The 22,094-nt window shown below is 40.2% G+C and overlaps 2 protein-coding genes across 2 annotated transcripts; both read left to right on the top strand.

The window, feature by feature from the left end:
- Positions 1–7,905: 7,905 nt before the first annotated feature.
- Positions 7,906–11,541, top strand: LOC148904638 (chymotrypsinogen B-like). Its single transcript, XM_089024453.1, has 4 exons — positions 7,906–8,197; positions 8,765–9,082; positions 10,242–10,289; positions 11,152–11,541. The coding sequence occupies exons 1-4, from the start codon at positions 7,906–7,908 to the stop codon at positions 11,259–11,261; spliced, it is 768 nt and encodes a 255-aa protein (XP_088880579.1). The 3' UTR covers positions 11,262–11,541.
- Positions 11,542–11,678: 137 nt separating this feature from the next.
- On the top strand, positions 11,679–20,465 carry LOC148904637 (uncharacterized). The gene is made up of 2 exons (XM_089024642.1): positions 11,679–18,474; positions 20,414–20,465. The coding sequence occupies exon 1, from the start codon at positions 11,753–11,755 to the stop codon at positions 17,966–17,968; it is 6,216 nt and encodes a 2,071-aa protein (XP_088880768.1). The 5' UTR covers positions 11,679–11,752; the 3' UTR covers positions 17,969–18,474; positions 20,414–20,465.
- The last annotated feature ends 1,629 nt before the right edge of the window (positions 20,466–22,094 follow it).

Below are 22,094 nucleotides of genomic sequence, written 5' to 3'. Positions count from 1 at the left end.
AATATTTTATACCTAATACCAAGCACTTTTTAAGTCGTCGTAGTCGTACTCACAGTCCTGACAATGCCAAAACAATTTAACCTTAGTCTCAAACTTCTTACCACATCCACAATCATAACTGCTCATACACTTCGTCTTCATTTTCAAATGCTTTTTCAAATCCGCTTCTTTCTTAAAAGTTCTCTTACATTCTTCGCACTCCATATATAGACTAACATATTTGCGCTGTTGCCCCTAACCACACTTGAGTGGGGTTGTTTCCGTAGGTGGATTTTTGACACGGGTCTTGCCTGTGTTGAGATTGCGCTGGAACCCCCATTCCCTATACTACTCAGTAACGATAGCCGTTTGTCCATCTACAAAGCTCGATAGTCACAGTAAAGGTGTCTGCTAGTCCATCTACAAAGCTCGATAGTCACAGTAAAGGTGTCTGCTAGTCCATCTACAAAGCTCGATTGTCATAGTAACGATGGGTGCTAGTCCATCTACAAAGCTCGATTGTCACTGTTACCATGGCTGCTAGTCCATCTACAAAGCTCGATTGTCACAGTAAAGGTGTCTGCTAGTCCATCTACAAAGCTCGATTGTCACTGTTACCATGGCTGCTAGTCCATCTACAAAGCTCGATAGTCACAGTAACGATGGCTGCTAGTCCATCTACAAAGCTCGATTGTCACTGTTACCATGGCTGCTAGTCCATCTACAAAGCTCGATAGTCACAGTAACGATAGCCGTTTGTCCATCTACAAAGCTCGATAGTCACAGTAACCATGGTTACTACTCCATCTACAAAGCTTGATAGTCACAGTAAAGGTGTCTGCTAGCCCATCTACAAAGCTCGATAGTCACAGTAAAGGTGTCTGCTAGTCCATCTACAAAGCTCGATTGTCATAGTAACGATGGATGCTAGTCCATCTACAAAGCTCGATTGTCATAGTAACGATGGCTGCTAGTCCATCTACAAAGCTCGATTGTCACTGTTACCATGGCTGCTAGCCCATCTACAAAGCTCGATAGTCACAGTAAAGGTGTCTGCTAGTCCATCTACAAAGCTCGATTGTCACTGTTACCATGGCTGCTAGTCCATCTACAAAGCTCGATAGTCACAGTAACGATAGCCGTTTGTCCATCTACAAAGCTCGATAGTCACAGTAACCATGGTTACTACTCCATCTACAAAGCTCGATTGTCACAGTAAAGGTGTCTGCTAGCCCATCTACAAAGCTCGATAGTCACAGTAAAGGTGTCTGCTAGTCCATATACAAAGCTCGATTGTCATAGTAACGATGGATGCTAGTCCATCTACAAAGCTCGATTGTCACTGTTACCATGGCTGCTAGTCCATCTACAAAGCTCGATAGTCACAGTAACGATAGCCGTTTGTCCATCTACAAAGCTCGATTGTCACTGTTACCATGGCTGCTAGTCCATCTACAAAGCTCGATTGTCACAGTAAAGGTGTCTGCTAGTCCATCTACAAAGCTCGATTGTCATAGTAACGATGGCTGCTAGTCCATCTACAAAGCTCGATTGTCACTGTTACCATGGCTGCTAGGCCATCTACAAAGCTCGATAGTCACAGTAACCATGGTTACTACTCCATCTACAAAGCTCGATTGTCACTGTTACCATGGCTGCTAGTCCATCTACAAAGCTCGATAGTCACAGTAACGATAGCCGTTTGTCCATCTACGAAGCTCGATAGTCACAGTAACCATGGTTACTACTCCATCTACAAAGCTCGATAGTCACAGTAAAGGTGTCTGCTAGCCCATCTAAAAAGCTCGATTGTCACAGTAAAGGTGTCTGCTAGTCCCTCTACAAAGCTCGATTGTCATAGTAACGATGGATGCTAGTCCATCTACAAAGCTCGATTGTCATAGTAACGATGGCTGCTAGTCCATCTACAAAGCTCAATTGTCACTGTTACCATGGCTGCTAGCCCATCTACAAAGCTCGATAGTCACAGTAAAGGTGTCTGCTAGTCCATCTACAAAGCTCGATTGTCACTGTTACCATGGCTGCTAGTCCATCTACAAAGCTCGATAGTCACAGTAACGATAGCCGTTTGTCCATCTACAAAGCTCGATAGTCACAGTAACCATGGTTACTACTCCATCTACAAAGCTCGATTGTCACAGTAAAGGTGTCTGCTAGCCCATCTACAAAGCTCGATAGTCACAGTAAAGGTGTCTGCTAGTCCATCTACAAAGCTCGATTGTCATAGTAACGATGGATGCTAGTCCATCTACAAAGCTCGATTGTCACTGTTACCATGGCTGCTAGTCCATCTACAAAGCTCGATAGTCACAGTAACGATAGCCGTTTGTCCATCTACAAAGCTCGATTGTCACAGTAACGATGGCCGTTTGTCCATCTGCAAAGCTCGATAGTCACAGTAACCATGGTTACTAGTCCATCTACAAAGCTCGATAGTCACAGTAAAGATGTCTGCTAGTCCATCTACAAAGCTCGATTGTCATAGTAACGATGGCTGCTAGTCCATCTACAAAGTTCGATTGTCACTGTTACCATGGCTGCTAGTCCATCTACAAAGCTCGATAGTCACAGTAAAGGTGTCTGCTAGTCCATCTACAAAGCTCGATTGTCATAGTAACGATGGATGCTAGTCCATCTACAAAGCTCGATGGTCACTGTTACCATGGCTGCTAGTCCATCTACAAAGCTCGATAGTCACAGTAAAGGTGTCTGCTAGTCCATCTACAATGCTCGATTGTCATAGTAACGATGGCTGCTAGTCCATCTACAAAGCTCGATTGTCACTGTTACCATGGCTGCTAGCCCATCTACAAAGCTCGATAGTCACAGTAAAGGTGTCTGCTAGTCCATCTACAAAGCTCGATTGTCACTGTTACCATGGCTGCTAGTCCATCTACAAAGCTCGATTGTCACAGTAACGATAGCCGTTTGTCCATCTACAAAGCTCGATAGTCACAGTAACGATAGCCGTTTGTCCATCTACAAAGCTCGATTGTCACAGTAACGAAAGCCGTTTGTCCATCTACAAAGCTCGATAGTCACAGTAACCATGGTTACTACTCCATCTACAAGGCTCGATAGTCACAGTAAAGGTGTCTGCTAGTCCATCTACAAAGCTCGATAGTCACAGTAAAGGTTTCTGCTAGTCCATCTACAAAGCTCGATAGTCACAGTAACCATGGTTACTACTCCATCTACAAAGCTCGATAGTCACAGTAAAGGTGTCTGCTAGTCCATCTACAAAGCTCGATTGTCATAGTAACGATGGCTGCTAGTCCATCTACAAAGCTCGATTGTCACTGTTACCATGGCTGCTAGCCCATCTACAAAGCTCGATAGTCACAGTAAAGGTGTCTGCTAGTCCATCTACAAAGCTCGATTGTCACTGTTACCATGGCTGCTAGTCCATCTACAAAGCTCGATTGTCACAGTAACGATAGCCGTTTGTCCATCTACAAAGCTCGATAGTCACAGTAACGATAGCCGTTTGTCCATCTACAAAGCTCGATTGTCACTGTTAAGATGGCTCCTAGTCCATCTACAAAGCTCGATAGTCAGAGAAACCATGGTTACTACTCCATCTACAAGGCTCGATAGTCACAGTAAAGGTGTCTGCTAGTCCATCTACAAAGCTCGATTGTCACAGTAACGATAGCCGTTTGTCCATCTACAAAGCTCGATTGTCACTGTTACCATGGCTGCTAGTCCATCTACAAAGCTCGATAGTCACAGTAACGATAGCCGTTTGTCCATCTACAAAGCTCGATTGTCACAGTAACGATAGCCGTTTGTCCATCTACAAAGCGCGATTGTCACAGTAACGATAGCCGTTTGTCCATCTACAAAGCTCGATAGTCACAGTAACCATGGTTACTACTCCATCTACAAGGCTCGATAGTCACAGTAAAGGTGTCTGCTAGTCCATCTACAAAGCTCGATTGTCACAGTAACGATAGCCGTTTGTCCATCTACAAAGCTCGATTGTCACTGTTACCATGGCTGCTAGTCCATCTACAAAGCTCGATAGTCACAGTAACGATAGCCGGTTGTCCATCTACAAAGCTCGATAGTCACAGTAACGATAGCCGTTTGTCCATCTACAAAGCGCGATTGTCACAGTAACGATAGCCGTTTGTCCATCTACAAAGCTCGATAGTCACAGTAACCATGGTTACTACTCCATCTACAAAGCTCGATTGTCACAGTAAAGGTGTCTGCTAGCCCATCTACAAAGCTCGATAGTCACAGTAAAGGTGTCTGCTAGTCCATCTACAAAGCTCGATTGTCATAGTAACGATGGATGCTAGTCCATCTACAAAGCTCGATTGTCACTGTTACCATGGCTGCTAGTCCATCTACAAAGCTCGATAGTCACAGTAACGATAGCCGTTTGTCCATCTACAAAGCTCGATTGTCACAGTAACGATGGCCGTTTGTCCATCTGCAAAGCTCGATAGTCACAGTAACCATGGTTACTAGTCCATCTACAAAGCTCGATAGTCACAGTAAAGGTGTCTGCTAGTCCATCTACAAAGCTCGATTGTCATAGTAACGATGGCTGCTAGTCCATCTACAAAGCTCGATTGTCACTGTTACCATGGCTGCTAGTCCATCTACAAAGCTCGATAGTCACAGTAAAGGTGGCTGCTAGTCCATCTACAAAGCTCGATTGTCATAGTAACGATGGATGCTAGTCCATCTACAAAGCTCGATTGTCACTGTTACCATGGCTGCTAGTCCATCTACAAAGCTCGATAGTCACAGTAAAGGTGTCTGCTAGTCCATCTACAAAGCTCGATTGTCATAGTAACGATGGCTGCTAGTCCATCTACAAAGCTCGATTGTCACTGTTACCATGGCTGCTAGCCCATCTACAAAGCTCGATAGTCACAGTAAAGGTGTCTGCTAGTCCATCTACAAAGCTCGATTGTCACTGTTACCATGGCTGCTAGTCCATCTACAAAGCTCGATTGTCACAGTAACGATAGCCGTTTGTCCATCTACAAAGCTCGATAGTCACAGTAACGATAGCCGTTTGTCCATCTACAAAGCTCGATTGTCACAGTAACGATTGCTGTTTGTCCATCTACAAAGCTCGATAGTCACAGTAACCATGGTTACTACTCCATCTACAAGGCTCGATAGTCACAGTAAAGCTGTCTGCTAGTCCATCTACAAAGCTCGATAGTCACAGTAAAGATTTCTGCTAGTCCATCTACAAAGCTCGATAGTCACAGTAACCATGGTTACTACTCCATCTACAAAGCTCGATAGTCACAGTAAAGGTGTCTGCTAGTCCATCTACAAAGCTCGATTGTCATAGTAACGATGGCTGCTAGTCCATCTACAAAGCTCGATTGTCACTGTTACCATGGCTGCTAGCCCATCTACAAAGCTCGATAGTCACAGTAAAGGTGTCTGCTAGTCCATCTACAAAGCTCGATTGTCACTGTTACCATGGCTGCTAGTCCATCTACAAAGCTCGATTGTCACAGTAACGATAGCCGTTTGTCCATCTACAAAGCTCGATAGTCACAGTAACGATAGCCGTTTGTCCATCTACAAAGCTCGATTGTCACTGTTAACATGGCTACTAGTCCATCTACAAAGCTCGATAGTCAGAGAAACCATGGTTACTACTCCATCTACAAGGCTCGATAGTCACAGTAAAGGTGTCTGCTAGTCCATCTACAAAGCTCGATTGTCACAGTAACGATAGCCGTTTGTCCATCTACAAAGCTCGATTGTCACTGTTACCATGGCTGCTAGTCCATCTACAAAGCTCGATAGTCACAGTAACGATAGCCGTTTGTCCATCTACAAAGCTCGATTGTCACAGTAACGATAGCCGTTTGTCCATCTACAAAGCGCGATTGTCACAGTAACGATAGCCGTTTGTCCATCTACAAAGCTCGATAGTCACAGTAACCATGGTTGCTACTCCATCTACAAGGCTCGATAGTCACAGTAAAGGTGTCTGCTAGTCCATCTACAAAGCTCGATTGTCACAGTAACGATAGCCGTTTGTCCATCTACAAAGCTCGATTGTCACTGTTACCATGGCTGCTAGTCCATCTACAAAGCTCGATAGTCACAGTAACGATAGCCGTTTGTCCATCTACAAAGCTCGATAGTCACAGTAACGATAGCCGTTTGTCCATCTACAAAGCGCGATTGTCACAGTAACGATAGCCGTTTGTCCATGTACAAAGCTCGATAGTCACAGTAACCATGGTTACTACTCCATCTACAAGGCTCGATAGTCACAGTAAAGGTGTCTGCTAGTCCATCTACAAAGCTCGATAGTCACAGTAAAGGTTTCTGCTAGTCCATCTACAAAGCTCGATAGTCACAGTAACGATGGCCGTTTGTCCATCTACAAAGCTCGATAGTCACAGTTAAAATTGCTGCTAGTCCATCTAAAAAGCTCGATTATCACAGTAACTATGGTTACTACTCCATCTACAAAGCTCGATATTCACTGTAAAGGTGTCTGCTAGTCCATCTACAAAGCTCGATTATTACGAGTTCTTTGAGTTTCGTAACTTTGTTTGTTTATAAATGTCACAGTTGCAATTGCAAATGTTAATAATTAACTTCGTTAGAGATTTCTGTATTGGACATTGTTAGTTGAAAGGTTTTTTCATTAATAAATGCTGTGACGTGTTTTTTCTTTTTCTTTTTTGAGTTTATTCAGTGTGTGACAGAGAGAAAGACCCAGGTTTAAAACTTAATAAGTAATATATTAAAGATATTAATATTATTTTGATAGTTGTGACTTTTAAAATTTTTATAAAAAGGTTTTCTTTGGATATACCATTCATAATTTATAGCATTCGAGGCAATATTTCGAAATATTGAGTTGGCTGCCGAGTTGGCTGCTAATTTCAGCCCGGTAACATTTTCTCAACATTTTTTGTCCAATGTCACCGGTATTTTTGTAGCTCGATATTTTTTGAATATTTTCGTATATATTGTTTTGTGTTTAATGATACTGGGTTTCTGTCGAATCTATCCAAACGTTATGATATTCAAGACCTCCACGTTTCAAAAAAAAAAAAAGAAAAACTTCGGAAATGCTGAAAGGTTTTTGAATTGAAACATTACAATGATATTGATTCTTTCACTTGTATTCAGCAACTATAATATTCTTAAAATGTTTTCGGTGTTAAGGTGTCGGACGTCAGTGTTTTTTGCACGTATTTAGGAAATTTAGGAAGTTTATTGTCAGTCATAACGGCATGACTTTCAAGACGAAATATCCGTACTTATTTTGCGCGATAATTACAACCTACCAAGTAACTTCAAATAGAATATTGCTAAGTTAACAGATCAAACTTAAAAGAAAAAAAAAAAAAAAAGTAAAATGTCCAGGTCTCAAGACATTTGCTTAAAGAAATGATAATATTATTTTTTGATAACACAATCAACCGCTTTTGTTGATATCTCATAAAGTTTCACATTTTATGTTTGATTATTTATTCAAAAGATGTTGAGGATGAACAAACTTCAGTTAATCCAATAATCAAATAGTCTTTTAATTTTATCAAATCTTCAAGTGTTATCTATACTCTAAAACGATTACTGGGTTGATGTAAGTCAGGGCACGGCTAACTCTGCCGCTAATAAAAGTCGTTTACTACAACTACGTAACAAAATTCTTGCTACTTTCATTTTTTTCAGTTAATTAGCACCAACTATATATATCTTATACGATTTTCATAAGGCGATGAGCATTTGAATAAGAAAGAACATTCTGGCATCATTGGTACTTAAAATGTGGCCATTATATATTTCTGGGTCGCAAGCATTCCCAAGAGATACAAAAGATAAAAACATGGCGGCCATCTTGGTGCGATTAATAATGGATGCTGATGAGAAATCGTTTGTTAAATTGTCACCAACATGGTCGCGACGACGCAGTTAAAGAATAAATTGAATGGTCTATTCAGATACAGTCACCAAAACCGCGGTATTAATTTATCTATAATCATTTCAGGAGCTCATCACCGAGAAACAAGTGGAAAAATCTACCGAATTTCCAAGATTATCCTTCACGAAGACTACTCTCATGTACAGAATGATGTGGCTCTTTTAAGGCTTGCTGTGAAAGCGACATTGGATGACAAAGTGGGAACAATTTGTCTGCCAAAGCAAGGTGATAGAATTCCAAATGGAAAAAATTGCTTCATGACAGGTAAGCTGACTGTTTGCTTCCTCTTGCCGGGAGCCAATAGTTTTATTTTTTTAATGTCATTTTCGTTTCTAATCAGTAAGACAAGACATAATTGAAGTAAAGGGGAACAAAGAAATGGAATGGAAAACTATTTAGAGCTCAGCTCGATATTCATATCTTTGGATAAGCACTGAGTACGTCTCATTTACTTAACCCGTGAAATAGATATTAGACTAATAAACATTAGTAGATCCTGATTTCATTTGTCTTAGTCTTTTGTTTCTATCTGACTAGAGTGATTTTATTTATTTCGCGAAAGAAAAATAACTATTTAGTCAGTACGTATATTAGTTAATAAAAGACAAAAGAAAACAATGGGTTCAGAGTCTACCTATAACTGTAATGCGTACTTTTTTTTCACACGGGTCAAAGAAAATCACTCTGTTACATGTTAACAATGGGTAGTATTTTTCATTTCAAGGGTTAAATGCTTTCACTCTACTAGCTCACTTTGTACTAGTTAACTAGACCCATACACCGTACAAAATAATAACATATACTCTCGTTAAACAATAATTCAATTTACAGGTTGGGGCCGTTTCTCTGGCAGTCACCCTGCTGGATCTAAACTCCTCAAACAAACCAACGCCCCAATAGCTGATTACCAAACGTGCAGGAAAGTCAATGGCGGGTCGGTGACGGACAAAACCATGGTGTGTGCAGGAGGAAAAGGCAGTAGTGTTTGCATGGGAGACAGTGGAGGACCACTGTCCTGTGAAGAAAATGGAAGATGGGTGCTACGTGGGGCAGCATCCTGGGTGACTGACGTCCAATGCCCTGTCAATACATACTCAGTCTATGCCCGTATAAGTAATTTCGTGGATTGGATCAATAACAAAATAGCAGGTGAGTGTTTCAATTGTATAGAGCGTTTCAGGTGACGTCACAGCGGCCACGTTGATGTACCAAAGCGATACAGTTTCTATTTTCCGGGAATTGAATTCTATATTTATGCAAATTGATGGTTTTCACAGCCGCCATGATGGATTCGTCATTAGTCTCTGTTGTTATATCATCCAACATGGCCGCCGTGTCTTTTGTTATTTTATTTTCTTGGGAATGATTGAGAACTATCAGTACAGCGCAGAAAGTTTCTATTGTTTGCTACACCAATATGGCTCACGTGAGTGAAAACGCTCTATTGCCAACTAAAGTCAATGCTTCTGCATCGAGGGCTTCAGTTTTCTCCGGGTCTCCAGTTTTCCTCCCTTCGCAAAAATCAACTCCTAAATTCCAATTCTATCACGGAATGAGGGCCACAGGTTTGTTAGCCACTGGCTATTAAGTGCTACCCTCGTAAAATAAGGACGGTCAATAATAAGAGAAATGCAAATTTAAGAAAATTTCGAGAAAAGAACGACGTTCTGTCTCAAAAAATAAACGATCGAAAAATTAGTGTTTTTTTTATTTCTTTCGTAATTTTATATTTAAAATGTTATTTGTTTATTAATTATTCGTTATTTAAGAGTGTTCGTGAATTGAGTATAATTTTCTTTGTACTTCATCTATATCCTTTTCTATTTTTCTCCTTCATCTATATCCTTTTCTATTTTTCTCCTTCATTTATATCCTTTTCTATTTTTCTCCTTCATCTATATCCTTTTCTATTTTTCTCCTTCATCTATATCCTTTTCTATTTTTCTACTTCATCTATATCCTTTTCTATTTTTCTCCTTCATCTATATCCTTTTCTATTTTTTTCCTCCATCTATATCCTTTTCTATTTTTCTCCTTCATCTATATCCTTTTCTATTCCTATCCCTTTCACTTCATCGTTTTCCTCCCATTTTCTTTCAACTTCCGGCTCATATTTATTCCATGTTCAGTACTTCAGCTTTGTGTTTTAACAAATCTTCTTAATAATTTATAGACTGATTCCATAAGTCGTAGTTTTCGCTCCTTCAGTGGGTTGTGATCGCTCATCTAGCGTGTGTGAGCAATATCCAGAATCGACAGAAGAGCGAAAACACCGAATTATGGAATCAGTCTAAATAATCTATTTTAGGTGAAGGCGGAAGTGGTAGTGGCGGCAATGGTGGCAACGGTGGAAATAGTAAGTAATATTTACCAACTGTCAACATTTATTTACTTTCTTTTATAACGGGCCAAGAATGAATGATACCAGTAAAATATATTTTTGACAACGAAGGATTTACAGCAGTAAGTAAGAGGGTTTGAAACAGTAGAAAGTGCAGGAAACTGATAGGTAAAGTTAACCTGTAAACAACACGTTAATTTATATGTGTATGCTACACATTAATTGTTAACGGTTGGAGTGTCTTCACTGAATATTTTTCAACAACTTTCTTCAGCTAACAAATTAATGATCGTTGGCAATCAGCATTGAAGTTTGCCTTTTTTCTTGTTTTCGATAACTTAAGAGTGACTGGTTTCTCATGATATGGCCTTTGTTTAGCAAATATTTACATTTGAGTTGAATCAAATTTAATTGAAATTTTAACACACGACACCAAAAATGTCACTTTTTACTTGAGCTGATTCTGATTCTTGTTCCAAGTATTGAAGTATTGAAAAATTAATTAATATAAGTCATGATTGCTAACCAATTCTTAATAATTTAGGTTGCAAGCCTAAGTTTCCATAATCATTATCCATTGATAATACCTTTTCGCATATCACATTTTCAGTACAACTAGTTTTCACAGTAGATTTAAATCCTTGTCCCACAAACTACTACATAGTACCTGTTTCAAAGAGTACATAGCGAGGCTATTTTATTTTATTTTCACAGGACCAAAAAACAACAAAAACAATTTATAATCAATTTTCTTGAGTCTTGAACTCTGAGATGTTCTAACTAATTTGATGAGCTTGAGTGGGACATAGCAACGGCAACTAAGGGGATTCGGAACTACAAATAAAACACTTATTCAAGTTATTCTTGTGTTTTTCAGCGTGTCAAGATAACAATGAAAACTGCAAGCTGTTTTCTTTCCAATGCAAATTCAATCCAAGGATTAAACGAATCTGCCCCAAAACCTGCAAACTCTGCAAATCAACTTGAGCTGAATGTAGACGACAACTATTTGATTTCCTAATTAGCGTAGGTTATTAATATTCATAAGTTGAAATTATGGGATGTAAGCCGGGACAGGCAGCAAGACGATCGTAATACGTACACCATATGGTATGTCAAGATTATATTTGATTTTCCGTAAGATATAGGCTTTTAATTTGTAACTTTTTATTTCTAGTGAAACTCGTAATTATAAATCTGTCTATTGTGAATGAAATAACTGAAGAACATCAAGATTATCGAGAATTAAATCGCTGATATAATCGACGAGCGTTTTGCGTTGTGTACCCATTACCGAATTAGATGTCCCCACTGAACGAAAGAAGATGTCCGCTACATTATTGTTCACATATGTCATTCACCGACTGATGGACATTTATTAAGCTTGATTCTGCAGTTATCCAGCGTTTATTTCATCTCCGAAGAGTGTTTACAAGAATCGTACGGCTTGTGAATTCCTCGAATTTCCATGTGCAGCGATGGATGATGACACAGGAAGCCCGCCGGCAAGACGCAAGAAGCCCGCTGATCGTGAAAGTTGTGACGGAGTGAGAGAAGAGAGAGCTGAAGCTCTAAGACGCTCAAGATCGGGATATATTGGCCAATTGACAAAGAATTATCGAAATATAAAAGAAGTGATGAAATCAGAGAATTTCAATGATATTGATACCGTTCTGAGGATAAGGCAGAAAATATTGAACACATTTGATAACTTCGAACGGTGTTGTCAACAGCACTTAGAATGCTTGAAGGAACAGTTGGATATTGAAGAAGCTGAAGGCATTTACAGTAGAGAGCTAGAAGCTAAAAAAGACATTGAGGGAGAAATTGATGCGTGGACCCACCGGAACAAAAGACCGTTCATTGACTTTGATCTGCCTCTTGTCGAACCCTGCGATTCTAGTAGCCAAGCAGGCTCTAACGAAAGTTCCCAATCAAGTACAGCAACGAAGTTAAAGTTGAAAGCGAGGGCAGATCAAGCTGTTGCCGAGCTTAAGATTAGACAGTTGAAGGAAGAGCAAGAATTGCAAGAAAGAATTGAAGAGATGACGATGAAATTGCGGTTAGAGGAGGCAATTCAAGTCAATAAAATAAAACGTCGACACACATTACTAAAAGCTCAACACGAAATGGAACAAAGAAACACTGAACTAAAAATCTATGAAAGGGCCGAACGAGTTGAGCTATACAATTTTTACGACGACGACGACGACGTGTTACCTGGTTCAAACCCCTTTGGCTCCACACCAAGAAGTGCCCCAAAGGAATCGACTAGAGTTGCAGACTTTAGACAGCGCCTCCCTGTGAACCCGTTTGCAACTCCGATAACACCGATCTCCACTAACCCATTCGCAGCCCCGATGGCCCAGACGCCTGGCAGTTCGTTAGCAACACCGACAAGGGGAAGCTCAAGTAACCCGTTTACGACGACAGAATGGCCTGATGTAGTACACAGGAAGCCCAAACCGAAGTTTGTTCATGCTGCACATGCACCGACACCACAGGCATGGCTGGACCTGAACACACCCGAGTTCTACGTCGCTGATTATGATAACCGTCTAAGCGACACTGCCAATAACGATGAACCACCTAAGCCAGCAGTCCATGAGAAGGTCCTCAGTCAACTGATAAAGCAGCAAGAAAGGATCACCAGCGCCATGACCAACGCTTTAATGCTTCCTAAACCAGAGCTATTAACCTTTGATGGAAACCCATTACACTACTGGAGGTTTATTCGCAACTACGAACAGAACATTGAAGCAAAGACTGAGGATAACGGAGAACGATTGAATTATTTACTGCAATATTGTACGGGCAAGGCGAAAGAAGTGATCAAGAACTGTGTAGTATTGGACTCTACCGACGGCTACCTCACAGCACGAACGTTATTGCTTGAAAGATTCGGCGAACCTTATGTCATAGCCACGGCCTACATTGATCTTGTAACTGAGGGACCCCCGCTGAGGGCGTATGATAGAGAAGGCCTGCAAGTTTTCGCCGATAAGTTAAAGGACTGTGAATTAACTCTACGTGCCGTTGGATATTATGACGACTTGAACAATGCTGACAACTTGAAGAAAATAGCAGAACGTTTCCCTGTCCACCTAAAGGCTAGGTGGCTCGAGAAGGCTAGAGTGATACGAAGCGGAGGAGGAAAACCCAGCATAGACCATATGTCCGAATTTTTGTCTGAGAGAGCAAAGGCCGCAAATGATCCTGTTTTCGGACAGATTATGGACTCAAAGGACACGTCCAGGGACAGAATGCGACCCCGAAGTAAACCGTTTCAGAACACGCCAAGGCCGCCAAGAGCTACCACCCTAGCGACACACCAAGCAGAAACGCCGAAAGTGACGGCAACAACAAAGGATTCACAATTAGCTTCGAGGGCCGCATATACTTTAAACGACCAGGTAAAGTGTGGTCTTTGTGCCCAAGCACATCTTCTCACAAGCTGCGATGAATTTAAGAAGAAGACGCAAGGTGAAAGAATGAAGTTTGTTCGAGACAAAGGGTTATGTGACAACTGCCTTAAGCGAGGACATAGAGCAAAGAATTGCTATCAGAAAAAACAGTGTGAAGTGGATTCCTGTGAGGGAAAACACCACACGTTGCTGCATCCACCGAACAGCTCTAACCTTAATCAACAGCCGAGCCAGGATTCAAGTAACAATACGAACAGTGCTAAAAATTATAATGTCGTCAAGGCTGATAGCGTAAACAGCGTCGATGTTCTTGCCAAGGAGAAAAGAGTATGTCTTCCAATCGTGCCCGTAAAGGTTCGTGGAAAGAAAGGTCAGAGATATGTTGTCACCTACGCTCTTTTGGACCAGGGATCCGACACGACATTGTGCGAGAAACGCCTAATAGAACAGCTGGGAATCGAAGGCGCCGAACGAACATTCTCGTTGACAACTATCGAAAAGGCAAACGTTCAGCGAAAGGGATTAACCGCGAGTTTGGAAGTTACAGCTCTTGACTCAGACAATGTCGTCGAGATACCGACCGTATGGACAGTCAAAAAATTGCACATCACTACAGAAGGTGCACCCAGAGATGAAGACATTCGTAGGTGGCCACATCTAGCAGAAATACAAATACCTGAAATAGACACTGATGAAGTTACTTTACTCATCGGCAATGATACGCCTGAAGCCTTTTGGGCGTTAGAAGAGAAACGAGGACAACGGAAGGAACCGTATGCGGTCAAGACACTCCTTGGATGGACCATCGTAGGACCGATGACTGAGTCTACGCATCAACAAAGCTTGAACGCACACTACATATCTTCCCACGGTGATGAGCTTAAGGCTCAAGTTGAAAGATTCTGGAGGACCGATTTCGGAGATGCAGTACTAAGTTCCGAAGAATGCATGTCAGCAGAAGATAAAAGAGCGTTGTCTATCATGCAGGAAAGCACGGTTTTATCTGAGGGTCACTACCAAATGGCCCTGCCGTGGAGAAACAGCAGTTATTGTACATTGAACAATCGACCGATGGCTGAGTTTAGACTTGCAACATTAAAACAAAGATTCCTGAACGATCCTGGACTTTATGAGAAATACAAAGAAGTTATAGATGACCATCTGACTAAGGGCTATGCCCGTCGCCTTCCCAACGAGAATTTTGACCAGAAGAGAGTGTGGTACCTACCCCACCATGCTGTGATTACCCCCAAGAAGCTACGCGTGGTATTCGACTGCGCCGCCAAATGGAAAGGCATGTCATTAAATGACCAACTATTGCAAGGACCTGATCAAACGAACAATCTCGTAGGCGTCCTTACTAGATTTCGCGAAGAGCCCATAGCACTAGCAGCAGATATCGAAGCTATGTTTTTGCAAGTCAAGGTTGAGCCCAAGGACTGTGACATGCTTAGATTCCTTTGGTGGCCTGATGGAGATCTTAGTCAACAGCCAGCAAATTTTCAAATGCTAGTCCACATTTTCGGTGCAACGTCTTCGCCAAGTTGTGCGAATTTTGCACTCAGAAAAACAGCTGACGACAATCAAACCGAATTTAATGATGAGATTGTGAACATCGTGCATAGGAACTTCTATGTGGATGATATGCTGAAGTCGACAAGTACTGTTGAAGGCGCTATACGAACTGCATCTGAAGTGACTGAACTGCTACGACGAGGAGGATTTCGTCTCACAAAGTGGATGAGCAATAGTAAAGAAGTCCTCAAGTCGATACCTGAATCTGAAAGAGCTAAGGCTGTAAAGGAACTAGACTTTGAACGATTTCCGACGGAAAGAGCCTTAGGAGTTGAATGGAATGTCGAGAAAGATTGCATCGGATTTAAGACACAGGTAAAGGAAAGGTCTCTTACAAGACGTGGGATGTTATCCATAACGAGTTCTGGCTATGATCCATTGGGTATCGCTGCTCCATTCGTCCTGTTAGCCAAGCTAATCTTGCAAGAACTTTGTAGACAGCAACTAAAATGGGATGACCCAATCCCTGAACATAACCTCGTTGAGTGGAAGAGATGGCTAGAAGACCTACCAAGACTGTCAAATATGAAGCTACCGAGATGCTTGAAGTCACCTGACCTTGGAGACATCGTCACCTATGAATTGCACCATTTCGCAGATGCTTCCCAGTCAGCTTATGGCACCGTATCGTACCTGCGGATGGTTGACATTAATGGGGAAGTACATTGTTCGTTCCTGAACGGGAAGTCAAGGCTCGCTCCTGTAAAACCAGTGACCATTCCTCGCTTAGAACTATCGGCGGCCGTTGTAGCAGTCAAAATTGATAAGATGTTAACAGCCGAGCTAGATCTGCCGCTGACTGAGTCGACGTTCTGGACTGACTCTACAACAGTGCTTCAATACATCAACAACTTCTCAAGACGATTCAACATCTTCGTGGCACATCGGATTGCTATCATTCACGAATTTTCTACCCCCAAGCAGTGGAGATATGTGAATACCAAAGACAATCCTGCGGATGATGCGTCCAGAGGTTTGACCGCGGAGAAAATTACAGGAGACGAAGGAAGGCGATGGTTGTGCGGCCCTGAGTTTTTATGGAAAGGCCGAGATTCGTGGCCAGCACCAGTTCTCAAGATATCTGAGGTACCAAGTGACGACCCAGAAGTGAAGAGAGAGAGACAGGTCTATATGGCACAGCAAAGGGACTCAAAGAACTTCCTGCAACGAATGTACGAGCATTACTCTGATTGGTATCGCTTAAAGGTGGCCATTGCCTGGATGCTGAGATTCAGAAACTACTTCGTAAACAAGTTAAGAAGTTCAAAGCATGATATTGAAGTTAAGCCTGCTACAAGAGGAAGAATAACTGTGAAAGAGATTCGAGAAGCAGAAGTTGCAATTATCAAGGATGTACAAGGCCAAGGCTTCACAAGGGAAGTGAATATCTTGAGCAAACAGATTGAGAAGTCGAAAGTCAAGGTTTCCACAAGAGAGAAACCCCTACCAAAGGCAAGTTGCATTTTCAAGCTAGCCCCCGTGCTTAAAGGAGGAGTTTTATTAGTTGGAGGCCGCTTAGAGAACGCCCCAATTTCTGATGCAGCCAAACATCCACCAATTCTACCGAAAAACCACCCTGTCTGCGAGCTTGTTATTAGACATTATCACCAACTGTACGGCCACGCTGGAAGAGAACACCTACTGGCCCTTGTAAGACAGCGATATTGGATAGTAAGCGCAAGATCCCTAATTAGACGTGTGCTGACGACATGCTTTGACTGCCGAAGACGTAAGGCCCCGCCTATATCCCAACAGATGACAAACTTGCCAGTTGACAGGCTCACCCCTGACGAACCACCATTTTCATTTGTTGGAACAGACTTCTTTGGTCCATTCTTAGTGAAAAGAGGTCGGAGCACAGAGAAACGGTACGGATGCATTTTCACTTGTTTAACATCACGAGCCGTACATCTAGAGGTTGCTCATAGCTTGGAAGCAGATTCCTTCATCAATGCGTTGCAGCGGTTCATGAATCGCAGAGGAAGACCCATCGAAATCAGAAGCGACAATGGTACTAACTATAAGGGTGGTGAGAGAGAGCTACGCAAATCTTTACAAGAATGGAATGTTCAGAAGATCGAGAGTTTCCTAAAACAGAGAGAAATCGTCTGGAAGTTTAATCCCCCAGGAGCCAGCAGCATGGGTGGAATATGGGAGAGAATCATAAGATCTGTAAGGTCCATTTTAAGGGCCCTGTTGAGGGAGCAAGTTACTACAGACGAAGTCCTGTTGACTTTAATGACGCAAGTGGAGGCCATTCTTAACAGTAGGCCGTTGACAACTTGCAGTGATGATCCCAAGGACGACTCCCCTTTAACGCCTAACCATATCCTGTTACTGCGTCCAGGAGCGAGTATGCCTCTAGGTGTATTCACGGCTTCTGATAACTATGGCAGACGTCGATGGAGACAGTGTCAATATCTAGCCAATCTGTTCTGGCGCCGTTGGCTCAAAGAGTACCCACCAACTTTACAATTGAGGCAGAAATGGATCTCCCCACAAAGGAACCTAGCGAAAGGTGATGTTGTTTTGGTGGTGGACGAGACCGTTAAACGGGGCCAGTGGCCTCTGGCATGTGTACTAGAAGTTTACAAGGCAAGGGAGGGACTTGTACGCTCCGCAAGAGTCAAGACGTCTAAGACAGAGTTGGTCCGTCCCATTCACAAATTGTGCTTGCTGGAAGGAGTTGATTAAAGCCTCAAGAATCAAGGAAGCACTGTTAGCGAATTACACAAGAACATTGTTGAGTTAATTGATAATTGTGCTATGAAACCAAATTAATTTGTTATTGTCGTCAGGACAATGATTTAAGAAATGATCCATAAGAAATGCCTCATTTGGGGCCAGTAATGTAGACGACAACTATTTGATTTCCTAATTAGCGTAGGTTATTAATATTCATAAGTTGAAATTATGGGATGTAAGCCGGGACAGGCAGCAAGACGATCGTAATACGTACACCATATGGTATGTCAAGATTATATTTGATTTTCCGTAAGATATAGGCTTTTAATTTGTAACTTTTTATTTCTAGTGAAACTCGTAATTATAAATCTGTCTATTGTGAATGAAATAACTGAAGAACATCAAGATTATCGAGAATTAAATCGCTGATATAATCGACGAGCGTTTTGCGTTGTGTACCCATTACCGAATTAGATGTCCCCACTGAACGAAAGAAGATGTCCGCTACACTGAAGGTGGGTATTGTGACACTAGTTTTCACTGGAAATTATATCCATTTATTCAGATCTTTTCATTCTAAACATTTAGTAGATTTAACTTAGCTTTTGTATTAAGAAAATAGAAAAAAATTAGAAATAAAAAATAATAAAGAGAAAGAGAGAGAGAGAAGAAAAAAAGAAAAGAAAAATGCCTAACATTTATCTATTTTTATTTTATTTGCAATGATATTCATCATTATCAGGTGCTTCTTCACTATAAGTGATTTTCAAGAACTGTCCTGTAAAAACGGATGTAAAAAAAATTGATCTTTAAATATTGTTTCATTCTTTAATGGCTTCATATGATAGCCTGTCTTTTTCCCCAATTCGTTTTTTAACTTTGGGCAAATAAAACTCACTCATCCCATGTCTCGCTTTTTCTTTGAAACATTCTCATTTAGTTTGGTCAACCTCTCGACTTATAGTGTTCAAGTAGCTTTCACTTTCCTTGCACCAATCCCAAAGGCAACGAATACGCCTAATTATCCAACCATAGCGCTCCATTTTGACGATGAAAAGAGAGCGAAACAAGCTATACGTATTTCCGATCGCCACGTATTATAGTATTTCTATACAAAGCATTTTTATCTTTTCTACAGAAAAATTCTCTCCTAGTGGATAGACTGAATTTGCATTGATTGCACTATTTTTTTACACCAGAATTCGTATAATAAGAGCAGGTCGAATCAATGACATTTTTTGAGTTCACAACCATTGAATAAAAACATAACTAAACCGGAGCTAGACATATATAGATTGGTTTAATAACGTTTACGTAGTCTTTTATCTATATTATAAAAGTTTCGTTATTTTAACTTTTACTGAAGAAGGCTAAAAAAGTAGTCCAATATATATGATGATTTTCAATTTTAATTCAGAGACGAAATATTTAGTAAAATATGGCTCAATGGGTCCTGCTGTTATGGGATGGACCGCTCTCGGTAGAGCTACGGAATCTTTATTCTACTTTCTCTTCACTCTGACTAAAACTAATTACATGAGCTCTATTTATAATAACTTCATGACAGGTGTCATTCTACAATCAATATGATATTATCGCTGAGTCTTGATTGGCTAATGGAAATAGTAAATTCCTAAGTGTGATATCTTATTTAAGAGTAATACGAGTGAAAATCTTAGAACTAAACATAACTTAAACTAAAGATAATATGTGAATATATGGTAAATGTATAGAAAGGTCTACGAGGAATATATATGTCATAAGATTTAAAAGAATAGTGCTAAAATAACTAAGCAAAGGGGTAAAGAGTGTTTAGGGTGTAACCATAGGTGTACATGCTAATGGGAGGAGCTAAGTGGTTTACTTGTAAATTCAAAGCATACCATTATCTAAACTTGTGCGTGATGGCAGCCTTACTGAAATCTTATATCGATATTTTCAATAACTAATTGATCGTTCTTTATCTTGTTTTCATACGATAAGAAATAGTAATTAGAAAACTGATGTCTAGCTTAGTCTGTAAAAACATTAATTTTCTCTCTCATAACACTGCTGCAAACTATCAATTTTCGAATGCATTGTTAACCCTTTCTCTGGGAATATCTTAAACAGAATCTTTAAAACAAGTGCATTGTTCATGGCTTTTTAAAATCCCGTCTGGTTTTTGAGTACTCTGTTTAACTAAACTAAATTATTAAAGAAGAGGTAACTAGCTAAAAACCTGTGAGCTGCGTCGGTGTTTCTAATGAAACAGTAATAAAAGGATAAATTATACACCGTGAAAAGATGAAAAAACTTTCTGACGTTTCGGACTCTAGTCCTACTTTTACTCCGAAGAAGGACTAGCGTCCGAAACGTAAGAAAGTTTTTTCATCTTTTCACGGTGTAAAATTTACCCTCTTCTCATTACTGTTAAATTATTAAAGAACTTTTCTTCCCTTTTTCTCTCAACAGAAATGAAAAGCCGGACTCTTCGTTGAAGCCAAATAAAGAAACCATAATCATTCCTAGTCTTATTTTCTTGCTTCTGAATTTATTCATTGCTTTTCACTGCAACTCTCTATATAGCTGAGTTTTTATCATTTAAAGCATAGTTAATGGAGCGGAGTGTTTGAGAAACCTATTATTCTAGGTTTTTGTTCGACTTTATCCATTGTTATCATGAAGTTGACAGTGCACAGAGAAGGGAAATTTGCCCCATTTGTTCACAGTATTCGGGAATATAGAAGTTTTCCCCCCCTAAAAATTCGTTATTTTTTGTTGATTATTATAGTTATTCTTTGTTAAGTAATCCTATGTCATTAATTGTTTTTCTTATATATCATCTAGTAACTTAACTGTATCTGCGCGGAAATATTTATCCGCATGGTTTTTGGTCATCGAATAATATAAAAGTTTTCGCTTTCAAAATGTTCATACATGAAAATAATAAGGAAATGAGTATTTTCAGCCATACTTGCTTTGGTTTGTGCACGGTCAGTATCACGTGATGGTACGATTCAACCTCAAACGTAAAACAATAGCTTTGTATCAACCCATTCCGCCATCTTTGTTTTTCCATTTCAGTGTTGAAATAAAGCAGGTGACAGCTAATGAACGTTCTTGACACATCTTTAGACACATCTTGATTAATGCAATATTTTTCTGTTTACGATTTCTTTTTTAAAGTCATTTTTTAAAAGCTTTTCTGGTATTTTCTCTCCTCAAATTAAATTCACGGTTTAAAATTAATTTGTCATACCCTGCCGAACCTCATATCACACACAGGTTGTAATTTCAACTTTAAAACATATTAGAAAACAGGTATCAAATTCGGCGTTTTCTTGATAGGAAAAATTATCTAAGGCAATATATCTTAGTGGGAATAACCTTTCATCACAAGGAAACAGTTTGATTACAAACCGGCAAGGATAACTTTCTGCTAAATCAAGTAAACAATAAAGAAAATCTGTTTGCTCATAACATAAATATACCTTTTTTCTATAAGCCGACGGAGCCGCGAAGCCGCCCTAATAATTCAAAAGCAATATGCAGAGTACTTTAAATAGTTCAGCATTTTCCCCCCAAGAACTTTTTTATATATTATTTCGTAAGCGGAAGGTTAAAGTAAGTCTAGCAGCATTTAGCACCACTTGAAAACATTTCAAAGTCTTCGACAGTTAAATGAAATGCCACATCACCGGCCCATTTAATGAATTTTTACTCAAAAGAGAAAATGAGGATTTGTTATTTATCCAAGCTATGTAGAAGATGAGTGAGTTGACAAAGTTTGACAACATTTGATGTAGTCGTTGACTTGTACCGGCCGTGTTGTTTAAAAGTACCGTTTAAAAGTACCGACGATCCAACTAGTCAAATACTGTAAAACAATATTACACATTTTCTGCCATGTATATTGTAGTCATACATTTTATTGAATATTATTTTCCTTGGCAGAGTGAAAAATACTCGAATTTTAACTGTATTCAACAGAGTGATTTGTAATTCCCTAGCAGCGCCTTGGCCAGGCAGTAATCGTTTATTTTTTTGAGGGGGGTTTCAGTTGAATGAGTTATGTTTTATAGTGATCGATGGAAATTGAATGAAATTAATCTAAAAAATTCACAAAGGCGTCAAAGGTTTGTCTTATAAACTA

This window comes from Actinia tenebrosa, unplaced genomic scaffold (assembly GCF_029948245.1).
Source record: "Actinia tenebrosa isolate PJP-AT-01 unplaced genomic scaffold, QUT_ActTen_1.0 PGA_scaffold9__36_contigs__length_13948895, whole genome shotgun sequence".
In the NCBI taxonomy this organism is placed as follows: Eukaryota; Metazoa; Cnidaria; class Anthozoa; order Actiniaria; family Actiniidae; genus Actinia; species Actinia tenebrosa.
This window is presented reverse-complemented; position numbering and strand designations above follow the sequence as displayed.

What these genes read in the sequence shown, in the direction of transcription:
- LOC148904637 (XM_089024642.1), top strand. Translation starts at nt 11,753, where the DNA reads ATGGATGATGACACAGGAAGCCCGCCGGCAAGACGCAAGAAGCCCGCT.
- LOC148904638 (XM_089024453.1), top strand. Translation starts at nt 7,906, where the DNA reads ATGGTCGCGACGACGCAGTTAAAGAATAAATTGAATGGTCTATTCAGA. An exon ending in GATCAATAACAAAATAGCAG is followed by an intron (nt 9,083 to 10,241) that starts GTGAGTGTTTCA and finishes AATCTATTTTAG; the next exon opens with GTGAAGGCGGAAGTGGTAGT. An exon ending in TGGTGGCAACGGTGGAAATA is followed by an intron (nt 10,290 to 11,151) that starts GTAAGTAATATT and finishes TGTGTTTTTCAG; the next exon opens with CGTGTCAAGATAACAATGAA.